This window comes from Nannospalax galili, unplaced genomic scaffold, assembly GCF_000622305.1.
Source record: "Nannospalax galili isolate Female #2095 unplaced genomic scaffold, S.galili_v1.0 scaffold95, whole genome shotgun sequence".
Lineage (NCBI taxonomy): Eukaryota > Metazoa > Chordata > Mammalia > Rodentia > Spalacidae > Nannospalax > Nannospalax galili.
In genome coordinates, this window is record NW_008342393.1 from 5117932 (window position 1) to 5131916 (window position 13985).

The window sequence follows — 13985 nt, forward strand, 5'->3', positions numbered from 1 at the left end:
CAAATCTGTGAGTTCGAGGACAGCCCTGGTTTACATAGCAAGTTTCAGGGCAGCTGGGGCTACAAGGAGACCCTGTCTCAAAAAGACAAGAAAAAAAGAAAAGAAAACTGGTGCAGCAGGCAAGCCCTTGCATGCACGCCAATTGGATGGAGGAACAGACTGGGGAAGAGCAGCCTCGCTGAGACTGGGAGGGGACCAGGTGACTCCAACAAGGTGAATATAGCTGGAATAGACCACTTGGAAGGCCAGAGTGGGAGGCAGGACGTGGAAGCTGAAGCGTAATTTAGGGGTATTCCTGGCCTTCAAGGTTCTTAAAAAGAACCAGGCAGTGAAGGGCGGTGTTGCTTTTCTTACACTCTCCCTTTTATCAGCTCCAACCTGCCCTACCCCAAGACAGCATTTCCTGTACCCAGTTCTCCCTGTCCCCTTCACCCTGCTTTCTCTCTCTGCTGTCACACCTGCTTTGAGCTGCATTTACAATGATTTTTTTTTTCTTATCATTTTCTTGCCGGGAAATCCCTGGCGCTTGGCTGCCACGACGTGATGCTCACAGGTGAAGAAGGAAAAGCATATGTACCACCCATGCAGCCGGGTAGAAAGGGAGGGTGGGCCACCCCTCCCTCTGCCTCAGCCCAAACCAAAAGGCCTTTGTCACTCCTCTCAGCGCCTTTTGGCTAGAAACATCTTGGTTCTGAAAACTCAAAAGCAGAGTGAACGCTGCTCAGTGCCAGGTCTGTTCCTCGGGTTCCAATGGGTTTGCTACCTACAACTTCTTTTTAGGAAATGGAGTAACTGTTTAATGAGTCCACAAACACTTCCTGAGGACTTGGCCAAGCACTGCCTTGGGTGCTGAGAAATACAATGATAATAAGATTCAGTCTCTGTGCTCGGTGTCCACTATCTTCTGGGAAAGCAGAGGTTATGATATAGGGAAGGATTTTTTTTCAGACAGACTTTCACATAGATGTGCTAGATTGGTTTCAAACTCTCTATGTAGCTGAGGCTGGCCTTGAACTTCTGATCTTTCACCCCTACTTCCCAAATGCTGAGAATATAGGTATATACTCATGGGCATAGCCCATGCCCAGCATTGAGAGAAATCTTGAAGGATAAATAGAGTTTGACAGGTGCAGGGAGGGAGGGAAGGAGGTTAGGGGAGAGTCTTTGGAGTAACCTGCAAGGTGGATTCAGGGAAGGGAGCAATAGCCAAGGATCTAGAAAATGCATCTTGTCCAAGGGGCTGCTTGGCATGCAGAAGATGTGGGCTCTCCCTGCCTGTCCCAGGAGAAACTCTGAGGCCCTGGGCAAACTATACTATGTCAGAAAGGGCTGCAATTTCTTGCTCTTGTGAGGAAAATGACCAAAACAATAATTTCCTACAAATACTGTGCTTGTTCTTAAAGGACTGTGTGAAAGAGGCCATATTTCATGAGTGGCCAGGAGGAATGAACCCCCAACACTTCAAGAGACGGGGGAAGGCAAGGATTGCTGAGGATCCCACCTTAGTCTTGGAGTCTCGCAACGTAAACAGACCAGGGAAGGCAAGGCAAGATGAAAAGGCTGGGGCCATGGGAGATGGTGCTTTACTCTAGTGCTGAAGCCAGACGCCTGACCTCAAATCAGCAGTCTAACCAGTGAACTCAATGCTGACCTTGAGCTGGGAGGTTCCAGGGAACCAGGCTGGGCCTGGACTCTCCTTCCTAGGAAAGGGGTCTTCTGGAAGAGCTCATCTCCTAAAGGGCCCCAAGGAGAAGGTCCCTTCCCCAAGGGAAGGTCCCTTAGTCTCCCCAAACCCAGAGCCAGCTTTTCACCTTTATCTGTGGCTATCTCTAAGAGAGAAAGCCAAGAGTAAAATGCAGGGCAGGGGTGCAGAGAAAGTCATATCCATGATGAATGGAAGACTTGGAGGGTGATTTTCAACTGCTCAGCTCCTAGATGCCTAGACCACCAGGGCTGGAGGAGAGCTTCAATGGCACTTTGTTCACCTATCCCAAGACTTGGTCACAGAGGCTCTTGAGGTCACTCAGTGTCCAAAAGTTACTACCTGAGGTATGGAGGGGGACTGGAGGTGACTCACTCAGTCACTGCCTTTGGGGACCTCTCAGACTGGCAAGGAAGACAGATTCTTCACAACTAAATATAACCCAAGCCACACTGTGATAAGATGTGAAGGCTCTATAAAGTCTTTTGCCCAGAGAGAGGGTCGGGGGAGAACAGGGTAGGAGAGAAAAGGGGAAGAGGACACAAATGGGAGGGCTGAGAGGATTTGCAGAATAGAGTGGTACAGGTCCCAGGCCAACTGCCTAGGAATAGGGAACCTTGTCCACCCTAGTCTATCTCACCTCACTGGCTCACTTCTATTCTGATAGCCCAGACTTCCAGTAACTTCTTGCCTGCCCAGAGGGACCGGAAATGGCCACTTCTGCACAGTCCTCCCTCTCTATGCTGCGCCTTGGTAGATAGAAACACCCTTTCCTGAGAACAAGTGCCAAGGATAGCCTTGCCAAATAACACCCCCAGCCCCATGAGTTTGCAGGCCAGAGACAAGAGTGGAGGAGTGGGGCCAGAGAAAGACCCACCCTGGAGGATTCCTGCTCAGCTCAGGAAGGAGTGGTAAGTTGGGACCCTATTAAGGAGCAGTGAGAGATGGAGGGATCCCAACACAGTCAGGCTGGAACAAGCAGAAGGCCCCTGACCCCAAGCCTATTTTACAGATGGGGAATGTGGAGGCTCAGTCTTAGGATGAGGGTGCTAATATGGAGCTTTCTGTGGGCTCACTGCCCATCCTCACCATGGCCAGGCTGAAGTAGAATTAACACATGTTGGGTATCTAGAGGGTTGCAGGCAACAAATATGCTTTATACACTTTTCCACTGAACGTTCAGGAAACTCAGTGAAGAGGATTCTGAGTATCTACATTTTGCCAATCAAAATTGGAGGCTCAGAAGAGCCCTGAGTAAGACCAGGGAGGCCTTAGAGCCTTAGAAGGCAGCAATTTAAGAGGACGGTGGGCAAGCTATACACCATGCATTTGTATTGGGACCTGCTTCATGCCTCACTCTCCTGTACACACATGCACACAACACATACACATGTTGGTGTCTGCCAGTTGTCTCTCTGGTAACTTGTAGGTAGAAGAGGGAAATTGGGCTCATGAGTGCTTCTAATACTACAGATGGGAAACTTGGGGTCCAGAGATGATCCTGCCCTTATAAAGGATCTCCTTTACAGTGAGAGGATTGCTAAATCCCTCGCTGAGTCTTCATGACTCATCAGTCTTGGAAAGGGTGTGTGTGTGATGCAACTGGTCTCTTCCCTCTCCCGTGCCCTGGAAAACAGACTCAGCCCCATGTCCATCAGCTTCAGAGTCTAAAGGGACATTTCCATCACATAGCTCAGGGGCTACTGCAAGAGATTGGCATGACCCTTCACCCTGATGTCCCTTCCAGCCTGGAAGTTTTGCCAAGGCTCTGTAGCAATCACCTAACTACCTCAACAATCGCTGGGACCTGAGAGCCGACCTTAGGGCCTAAGGGTAAGGCTTAGCTGGGCTGGGCGGGGCGGAGCACTGGTGGAGTCGGGAGGCGGGAGGCGGCTCCCGAAGAAGCTTTGCCAGGGGCTGAGCCAACCAGATCGCCTTCCTCACCGTGCACCTCTGCGCCTCGGCCATATGGACTCCCTGTGCAGCTCCGGGGAGCTCGCCTCCAAGTTCTGGGTAACATGCGGGTCTCGGGAGCGGTCCTGTGGAGTGGGTGTCAATCGGGGCCGCCTGGTCACCCCCACTGCCCACGGCACGGTTGGGGGCACAACAGATACCCTGGGGAAAAGGGTGTGCATAGCCAGGTCTGAGATGGTCTAGGCATCAAAGAGAGGTGATTGAGGGCAGGGTTCCTGAAGGGATCTGGTCAGGCCATGCTACCAAAGCGGCTCATTGTCTCGCACCGTTGCGGCCCTGCCTTCTCCTACCACATGGAGGAGCTCGGATGGAGTGAGGCTCCTGGCGTCACAGTGTGTAGCACCAGGAATTAGAAAGTACTTTCACTTGACTATTTATCCCAGCATTCTGTCAGGTTGACCCCAGGATACAGAAGGAACATTTTGCCTTTAGCCTGTATCCCTTGTGAATGATCCCTCTAGCATCTTAACTACTGACTATGGCTTGGTTGTTCACCCAGTACCCTTGCCCTGCGCCCTAGGGCATCCAGACCCCTACTCAGTCAGGTACTTTATGTGTCAGGGCCCTTCAGGCTCCATCCTTCTTGGGAAGAGTCCCTCCCACTGCAGGTCTGTGAGGAGGCCATCCTGACACCCAGGATGTAGGAGAGAGAAGTAGACCTTGAGTCTTCTAGCCCAACCCTCTCCTTTGACAGATGGAAAAAAAGGAGGCCCAGAGAGGAAGGGACTTTCCCAAAGGCACCTAGTTCCATGAAACCAGATCTGAGATTTAAAAATAATAATAAAATTAAATAAATAAAAGCAGGCCTTTTGCACTGGAGGGATAGCTCAGTGGTATGGTGCTTTCCTAGCATGCAGGGGAAAAAGGTGTGGGTTCAAATGCCTGTACTGCATATATGCAACCTTTTCTGAGTCTCATCAGCTCTCTAAGACATCAGGTTGACAAGGCCCCAGGGCAGTTCAAGTTCATGAAAAGTGTTCAGCCTCAGAGCTCTTCTACCAGCAAGTGATTGTGTAATCATTTCACAAGCAAAGCAAACATTAAAGATGCCTATTCATGGTTATTCAGGGACTCCCCAGATTAGGCTGGTTAAATCCAGACTCAGAATCTCAGCCTCTAAGTCTTTCCCCATTTTGAGTATTTATATATGTGTTTGGTGTATATGTACCTTCTGTGTGCAAGCAAGTGTGTATAGGGTGAAGGGGAGGATGTCATCCATAAACTTGTGCTGTACACCTCTCCATGTACAGGTGTGTGGAAGGCAAGAACCATACTCTAGGATTGTCATTTAAGGTATCTTGGACCAGGGGTCTGAGGCACTGGCAGCATGGGCAAGTGTTGTGGTCTGCGTACTTCCAGAAAGCTGCGTAGTCACCGACGGGACCAGAAATGGCATGATAAACAGTACAAGAAAACCCATTTAGGCACAGCCCTTAAAGGCAACCCATTTGGAGGTGCTACTCACGCCAAGGGAATCGTGCTGGGAAAAGTAGGGGTTGAAGTGAAACAGCCAAATTCGACTATCAGGAAGTGTGTCAGGGTCCAGCTCATCAAGAATGGCAAGAAAATCACAGCCTTTGTGCCCAGTGATGGTTGCCTGAACTTCATTGAGGAAAACGATGAAGCCCTGGTTGATGGATTTGGTCAGAAAGGTCATGCAGTTGGTGATATTCCTGGAGTCTGCTTTAAGATTGCTAAAGTAGCCAGTGTCTGTCTTTTGGCCCTATACAAAGGCAAGAAGGAAAGACCAAGATCCTAAATGTTGATGATGGAAACACAGTAGTAATACATTTTTATATGCTGAAAAAAAAAAAAAAAAAAAGGTATCTTGAACCAGGCTGGGCAGAGGAGTTTTGAGGGAAGTAAGAACAATATAACTATTTTTTAAGTGTCTGGAAGCTGGGTATGGTGATACAGGCTATCATCCCAGCATTTTGGAGATAGAAGTAGGAGGACCAGCAATTCAAGGTCATCCTTGGCTATATGGCAAGTTTGAGGCCAGCCTAGGATACATGTACCTCTTGTCTCAAAAATAAAAAGTGTCTCTGGGGACTACTACATTGCATATCATTGAGTTATAATTCCCTTGAAACCTAGGAGTTGTGGTGACCCACCTTGTGAGATGAGGTTTGGGGCAATCAAGAAGTACCTGAACACAGAGGGAAAAGGTGAAAGGGGTGGGGTGGTCAGGCCTCTTGGGCCACTTGTTTACCTAGCCTTCCCCTAGCTTCCCATGGCCTTTCTTGATCCATCTATAGAATGAGGAATGTGCCAGCTGCTACTCACTTTGCAAGATTTTGTGGGGATCAAATGAAATAGAGAATTTTGAGAACCAAGAAGCTCTGTTGTTGGCAGGTTTCTGTAATCTTAGCAACCGGAGGGAAGACAAAGGGAAATAAGGTCCTACAAGGAAAGAACTAGCAAGACTGTTGGGACAGAGGCGCCTGTTGTAGCTGTTCTCTGGAAGGAAGCAGGGAGCTGCTAGAGATTCAGTTCTACTTATGGTGAGGGTAGAAGTCTGGGGGCCCATGATCCTGTGGACATGGACACACACATACACCTGTGTATTTCAACACACCACATGCTAGGTCCATGATGTGTCTCACTCTCTCTCTCTTGCATCTCATCAGGCACATTACCAATATCTCAGAGTGCACCTTGAGTTGGTATAGAAATAAATTCCAAAAGAAGAGCAGGGCATTGTAGCTCATACCTGTAACATCAGTACCCAGGAGGCTGAGGCAAGAGTATTACTACAAGTTCCGGGCCAATCAGGGTTACATAGTGAGCACTAGGCCAGAGCAAGACCTTAAAAAATAAAAACAAACAGGGAATGGTGGCACATGCCTACAATCCCAGTACTTGGAAGGTAGAGGTAGGAGGATAAGGAGGTCCAGGACAGCCCAGACTATTCAGAAAATTTGAGGTTAGTCTGGGTTACACAAGATCCTGTCTAAAAATCAGACAACGAACAAAAGAAATAAAGAATGAATGGGGGGGATGGCTGATGCAATGGCTCAATGGCTAAGAGAGTACTGGCTACTCTCACAGAGGACCTGGGTTTGGTTCCCAGCACCCACATGGTAGCTAACAACTGTCTATACCTACAGTTCTAGGGAATCCGATGTCCTATTCTGGCCTCTGTGGGCATTGCACAACATGGGGACACTTACACACATGCAGGCAAAACACTCCTACACATAAAGTAATAAATAAAGCAATAAGGATACATACCTTCTCTATATTTATTTTTAAATTTTTAAAAAATATTTATTATTTTTATACTTTTATGTGTATGAAAGTATTGCTTGCATGTAGGTCTGTGCACCCATGCCATGAAATGCCTGAGGAGGTCAGAAGAGGGTTTTAGATCCCTTGGAACTAGAATTACAGATGGTTGTTAGCTGAGAATCAAACCTGGGTCCTCTTCAAGAGCAGCCAGTGCTAAGCCGTCTCTCCAGCCACCTATTTAAAAAAAAAAAAAAATTTAATAAAAAATATTTTTTTAAAAAGAAGTATGAATGGTATAACCAAACTACCTTTCAACTCATGAGATCAGAGATGCCTCCAGGACAAAGGAGGTTGTGGTTTATATTTACTTTGGTCTGCTACCCTGTGCCTAGCGGACGACTATGTGTTTTGAGAAATACAGTGTTCTAGCTTGTTTCTCCATTGCTGTAACAAAACACTCTGACCACTACCAACTTGGGGAGGAAAGGGTTTATTTGTCTTACATCTCCCAGGCCACAGTTCATCAGGGAGCCCAGGGTAGGAACTCAGGCCAGGAACCTAGAGGCAGGAACTGGAGCACAGGCCATGGAGGATTGCTGCTTACTGACTTGGCTTCCTGGCCCCTGCTCAGCCTGCTTTCTTATGCAATACGGGCCCACCTGCCCAGGGGTGGCACCACCTACAGTGGGCTGGGCTCTCCCCCATCACTCAACAATCAAGAAGATGCCACACAGACATGCGGCAGGCCAGTCCTATGGAGGCAATTCCCCAGTTGAGGCTCCCTCAACCCAGGTGTGTCAAGTTGACACTAAAGCTATCCAGCACATACAGATTGGACAGCCCCTACTGGGATGAAGGGAGTATATAAAGGAGAGGCCTGGCCTGTTTACCTTTAGAAATTTCAGCCTGTTTGTATCATCATTATCTCATGTTCTCAGGAAGCCTAGAAATCCAGAGGCTGACCATGAAAGTGGCCAACCCTGTCTGCATAGTGAGTTCCCTGTCACTAGGGATGTATAAGCACCTGGTTAGCAACCCGCTATTGGGAATGCTGGGAAGAGGATTCAAACCAGGGAAGGAGATAAATCTAACTTGAGATTCTGTGAGCAACTGGAAAGAAGGAACTTATGGCCAATGGAGATGCTCCAGTTCCTCCTCTCTCACTGTTCTATACATAAGTTTACTTAGCAGCAGCTCTTGGTCCCGTGAGCCCCTCACTGGTCATGCCTACATGGAAAAGGTACATAGGCTTACTGCTTCCTCCACTATCTACCCACCCAAGGTAGGGGCAAAGCTCTGGTCCTTGGATGTCCAGTTCCATGTCTCCTCTAGCTAGTCTCAATTCTGTCATCTACTAGCTGTGTAACTATGGAAAAGCCACTCACCTGCTTTGGGTCTAGCTGAGCTTGGGTATTTTGGGGGGACCTCTTCAGGTCTGGAGTTGCCCAGTGATGATTTTGGGAGGATGAGCCTCAGACTTAGGGAGCCAAGGCCATGATTAAGGCTCTTCAAACCTTAGGGCTCCAGGTATCAGAGAATTTCGGTTTCCTTTTGGGTCATTGCCCAGTAGTCAGCTACCAGAAGGTATGAGTAATGAACAAGGGTCAAGTTTCAGTGTATTTTGGCTCTCAAATAAAGATGGAAATATGTAAAGCTATGAGGAAGGTGGTACATTGTGGCCCTAAACTGTCTTCTGTTCCCTGAACCTGGGCTGAAGAGACTCAGGAAAAGAAATGGATCGGGGATGTGGCCTGGAAAGGTAGCTGTCCCAAGCCCTGCTGGCTGGCCCCCCACTCCTACACACACACACACACACACATACACATGAGCCTTGGAGCCACGCCTGTAATCCCAGTACCCAGGAGGCTGAAGCAGGAGGACTGCCATGAGTTTGAGGCTATTCTTGGCTATATGTAGCAAGACCCTGTTTCAAAGCAAACAAACAAAAAGGACTGGGGATGTAGCTTCATTGGTAGAGTACTTGCCTAGCATGTACAAAGACTGGGTTTGATTCCTAGCGCCACACCTGTAATCCCAGCACTTGACGGGTAGAGATAGGAGGATCAAGTGTTCGAGGCTCTCCTCAGCTATATATCTAGTTTGAGGCCAACGTGGGCTATATCAGACCCTGTCTCAAAAAAAAAAAAAAAATCAAATAATAATAAAAATTTCTTGTAGTGTCATAACCCCAGCAGAGACTACAGCTGGCCTACCTAGGAGGTAAGGACAAAGTGCTTGTGCTGTGTCCCCCTCCCCCCACAGAGCTGCCTCAGGATCAGGACCCCTGTGGGGGCATGAAACTTGGGGATGCCCTTGCTAGGCTGGCTATCCTCTCACCCCCTGAAATGGTTGTTTCTGAAGTTGTTCTGGGGGCTATGCTGTGAGACAGGATATAGCTGGGAATGGGGGCCTAACCCGAATCATATTTCCCCTCCAAACTAGATATTTAGATTTCTAGTCCAGTTTGTTCTCAGAACCCTAACTGACCCATTGCCAAGGTGTTGGCAGCCATTGCCCCTTGGCTCCATGGATGAACTGCAGGAAGGAAGTGATTCCAGAGTGGGCAGAGCAACTCAATAAAGACTGCATGGATTCAGGTGGCCTGATGCAGCTAGATGCCATTCGGGAGCCCACAGAGCAATGAGGAAGCAGCACCCAAAGGCAGGGCTGGGACCTGGGCTGCATTGCCTGGGTTCAAGTCCCCCATCAACCATGGGTCTCAGATGTGCTGCACATTCCATGATGATCCTAGCACACAGGGGTACTCTAGGAGAGGGAGGCAGGTCCAGCCTTCGAGCTACAAACTGGCCCAGCACAGCCCTGGTTAATCTCCTAGGCTTCCTGTTTTGATCCGGTAGCTCAAGGCCAGTGGAAAGGAATCAGAGCACGCCTTCTCCCTTTCTGCACTTCCAGTTTCTGCTGAGATACATGACTGTGTCAGTCACTTCCCAGTGAACTCAGGAGCTGCCCAGCACAAATGGCCCCTACCCCCACCACATAGGGTTGAGGAAGTAATGAATCTTCTTATGACACAGCCTGTCAGCAGGCTGGGACTTGGGGCCTTGGAGGTTGCTGGCAGAACTGGGGCAGAGGCTTCTGGGGTCCTCGTCCCCCTCTCCTGCCATTGGTTTGAGTCTACAGGAATTTCAGCCTTGGTGCCCACTAAGGGACAAGTGCCCTGCTGTCCATTCTGGGTATTGGACTTTCTACCTTATCAGCTCCATCCAGCTGTCTAATCACAGGATTAAGGAAGTTGCTGTTACTGTGGAAACCACATGGATGGTGGCAGGCTGGGCTGTGGGCCCTGAGCTGCCTCCTGGCTGGTGTTCCTTAGACTGAGGGGGTGGGGCACCCCTTGAGGAGCCAATCTCCATTCTGTCATGAGAGAGTCTAAGAAATGACCTCCACTGACCCTGTCCTCACTGTCATTTTCACTTCAGTGTCTTTGGTCCACAAGTCCCTTTGGTTGCCAGGATGATGTCCCTGGTGTCAGAGAGACGGCGTTCTGTGCTTCTGGGAATTGTCTATGGAAGCTAGGGTTTGGGAGGGCACTCTCATTTATTCATCCATCCATCCATCCATCCATCCATCCATCCATCCATTCATTCATTCATTCAACCAGTCTTTTGTTCAGCAAATGCATACTGAGTATGTGCCTTCTAGGCTGCGTACTGCTCTAGGCAGTTTGAAGCACCATTGTCAACAGAAGCTGTCTTTAAACAAACCTGTTCTCAGAGTGTACATATTCTTGTAGGAGAAGGCAGAAAATTGGTAACTGTGAAAAATAACTCAATTATATCAAAAGAGAGAAAATAGAATGTGTTAGGGATGGATACAGGGGCAGGAGCAGGGCTGGAGTGGGCTGCAGTTCTAATTAGGAAGTCTAGCCGGACTTTCATGAGAAGGTATAATTTGAGCAAAGGCTACAGACAAGTGAAGGCTCAAGGAAGGAGCTGTGTGAGCAGCAGACTATCTAAAGATGGCCAGGCTACCCTGGGGCAGGCTGTTGCAAGAGGTCAGGCAGTGGGAAGTTGGTAACAGTATTGAGGGCTATGTGAGGTGCCCTGCTTATCCTTAGTGCTGGGGAGCTAGGTTTGCACAGAGAAGTGACATGGGAGTGTGGTCTGGCGTAGGCTTCCAGTAGGTCTCTCTTTAGCTGCTGTTTTAGTAACGAAAAAGACTGAGGGCAAGTGGCAGGTCTAGAAGCAAACAACCAGAGGAAGGACTCTGGACATCATCCAGGCAGGAATGTAAAGAAGGGAAAAAAGGTCAGATTCTGGATACATGAGAGTGAAGCAGGTAAGGTTGCCTTGGAGATAAGGATTGTCAAACATAGTATGTTAAACCATATGATCAAACTATAGTGTTCAACCTAATCTTTGTATGTGTGAGGTATGTGTGTATGGGGGGTGTCATTTGGTTGGTTGGTTGTTTTGAGATACGATCTTGCTGTGTAACCAAGGCTGTCCTAAATTCCCTATATATCTCAGGCTGACATTAAACTCATGCATGATCTTCCTGCCTTAGCTTCCTCCCAAGAGCTAGGATCACAAGTGTGCACCACCACACATGCCTCTCAATATGATCTTTTGGGGGCAGAATGGACAGGGTTTGCTCAGGGATAGGATGTGGGAATGGGACAAAGATACAGAGCTGGGCTGACCTGAAAGATTGTGACCTGGGGAAGAGAGGAAAGGAGGTAGGGAGGAGAGGAGGGAGAGAGGAAGGAAGGCATTTCCAGCCTCTGAGGTGGAGAAGCTGGAGTGGCCTAGTTCTGGACCTGTTGTGTTTAACATGCCCCATGAATGTTCTAGCAAGAGCTCTGGGGAGACACAGGAGTGAGCAGATACCTGCTGTCTCCAAGAAGGCAGCTGGAGCATACTTCTGTCAAGGAAAGGTGCCCAGGCAGGACCTCCTTGAGCTCAGAGCAACCATCCAGTCCTCACTCCCCAAGGTCACTTGGTTGTGGCCATCGTGTAGGTGTCTGTGAAGTGAAACACAGCCCCAACAGCTTGATGCCTATCAACCATTTTCCCGAGTGTGGCCTGGTGACTTCTAGGTATTTTTTTTAATTATTTATTTTTTAATTTTATGCATATGAGTGTTTTACTGGCATGTAAATGAACCCGTGCATGTGATACCTGGAGAGGCCAGAAGAAGCCATTGGATCCCCATAAATGGAGTTATGAATGAGTGATAGCTGCCATGTGAGTGCTGGGAACCAAACCCAGGTCCTCTGGAAGAGCAGTCAGTGCTCATAACCATTGAGCCATCTCTCCATCCCCAACATATATATTTCAAAATCACTCTCTAAAATGCATTGGTGCCTGTATTTCAATATTATTCGTTCTTCTAAGTCTTTTTTTTAAAAATGACACATTTGAAAATATTCTGTAAAGAGTCTCAGCACACAAAGTGTTGTTGACAATTTCTATGGGACCTTAAAGAAGGGACAAGTGACCATAGGCCAGACTAGGCAAAGGGGCTTTCCCAAAGGAAAGTGAACAGAGGTCTCCTTACTTGATTAAAAGGGATCCCTATCCAGGCATGGTGGCACACTCCTTTAATCCCAGCACTTGGGAGGCAGAGGCAAAGCAGATCTTTGTGAAATCAAGGCCAGTCTGGTCTACATAGCAAGTTCCAGGCCAACTGAAGTTACAGGGAGACACTGTCTCAAAAAGACAATAAATAAAATAAAATAAAGGGGCGGGGGTGTCCCTAGAGCCCTAAAGCAAATTCAATATATGCCTTATCTGTGGAAGCAGGACCAGGACTCTGCTAAAATATAAGAACAGGAATGTGTCTAAGACTCTCCTGTGCCCAGTTCAGCAAAAGGTCCTATGGGAAAGAATCTGAAAAGCTGTTTCACAGTAAAAGCATCCCTTGGAAGTGAAGTTATAGACAGTTGTTAGCTCCAGCTCTGGTCCATCAGCACCATCATCTTCCCACTCAGCATTCTCCATTCATTCTCTCCTTCAGGGAGGTGGCTGGGCAGGAGGTGTGGTCTGTGATTATTTGCATGTGGAGACTGGAGTTCAGAAGGTTGCAAGATCAGGCTACTATTATATGACTGAAAAATGGCAGATCATGGTGGCACACGCCTGTAAAGATAGTACATGAGCACACGGGAAGTGGAGGCAACAGGATCAAGAGTTCAAGGTCAGCCTAGGCTACATTGCGAGTTCAAAGCTAACCTGGGTCAACTGAGAATTTATCTCAAACAAAAATAAAAACAAAACAAAAAAAATGTGTTGGAACTGCACTCCATCTGCAGTATGGAGTCTTCTTACTAGGTCTTATGACCTCAGGTCATCTGCCTGCCTAGCCATGTTCTGTCCTCATACTTGGACCCCATCCACCCCCAGTCCCTTGTCACTGCATGGCTTATGGTCTGCTCCAGGGCACCTGGTCCTGTGCTTGAACTTAGAAGGCAGCAGAGGAAGAGAGCAAGAGGAGGGCATGGGGTCCCCCTTGAAGGGCTGCATGACTGAGGGAGAGGCTGTCTTCTGGTACATGAGTCCAGGCAGCACAGGTAGGGAAAAGTTGTCACATAGCATCCCAAAAGCCAGGGTAGTTGTGCCAACTCGGTGCTGTCAGCTGTCCTTGAGCTTGTTGTCAAAACAGGTGGAGCATGCTTTCTCTTCTGTAAATTGTACCCAGCAATGCCCCTGTTTTATACCTCATGAAGTTATTACAAATCAACCACCAGGTAATGACCCTAGTTAGGGTAGGGTGATACTGTCAGATAAGGGGACTTTGTCACCCTAACTTAGTTCCTGAGCTCATTCAAGCTCATTCAACTGCAAATTCAGGGCATGGGTGTGGTGACGCATGCCTGCAGTCTAGCTACTCCAAAGGCTGAGGCAGGAAGGTCAAAAATCCAAGGCTAGCCTAGGCAGTTTAGTGAGATTCAAAATAAAAGGAAAAAGAGGGTGAGAATATAGCTTAGTGGTAGAGTGCTTGCCTAGCATGGGATAGACCCTGGCCTGGGTTCCATCTCCAATGCCACAGAATTTGGGGAGGGAAGATCAGAGGACAGCTTAGGGGAGTTGGTTCTTTCCTTCTACCATGTAGGTTC

General features: G+C 48.2%; 1 protein-coding gene and 1 pseudogene across 2 annotated transcripts in view; both read left to right on the forward strand.

The window, feature by feature from the left end:
* The first annotated feature begins 3590 nt into the window (after positions 1 to 3590).
* Abcc3 (ATP binding cassette subfamily C member 3) overlaps positions 3591 to 13985 on the forward strand; it is a 48506-nt gene continuing 38111 nt past the window's right edge. For both annotated transcript variants that reach the window (XM_008838373.3, XM_017799451.2), the window contains exon 1: positions 3591 to 3715. In XM_008838373.3, the coding sequence (XP_008836595.1) occupies positions 3671 to 3715 (45 nt within the window). In that variant the 5' untranslated portion in view covers positions 3591 to 3670. The remainder of the gene's footprint in view (positions 3716 to 13985) is intronic.
* On the forward strand, positions 3618 to 5480 carry LOC103738395 (annotated as a pseudogene).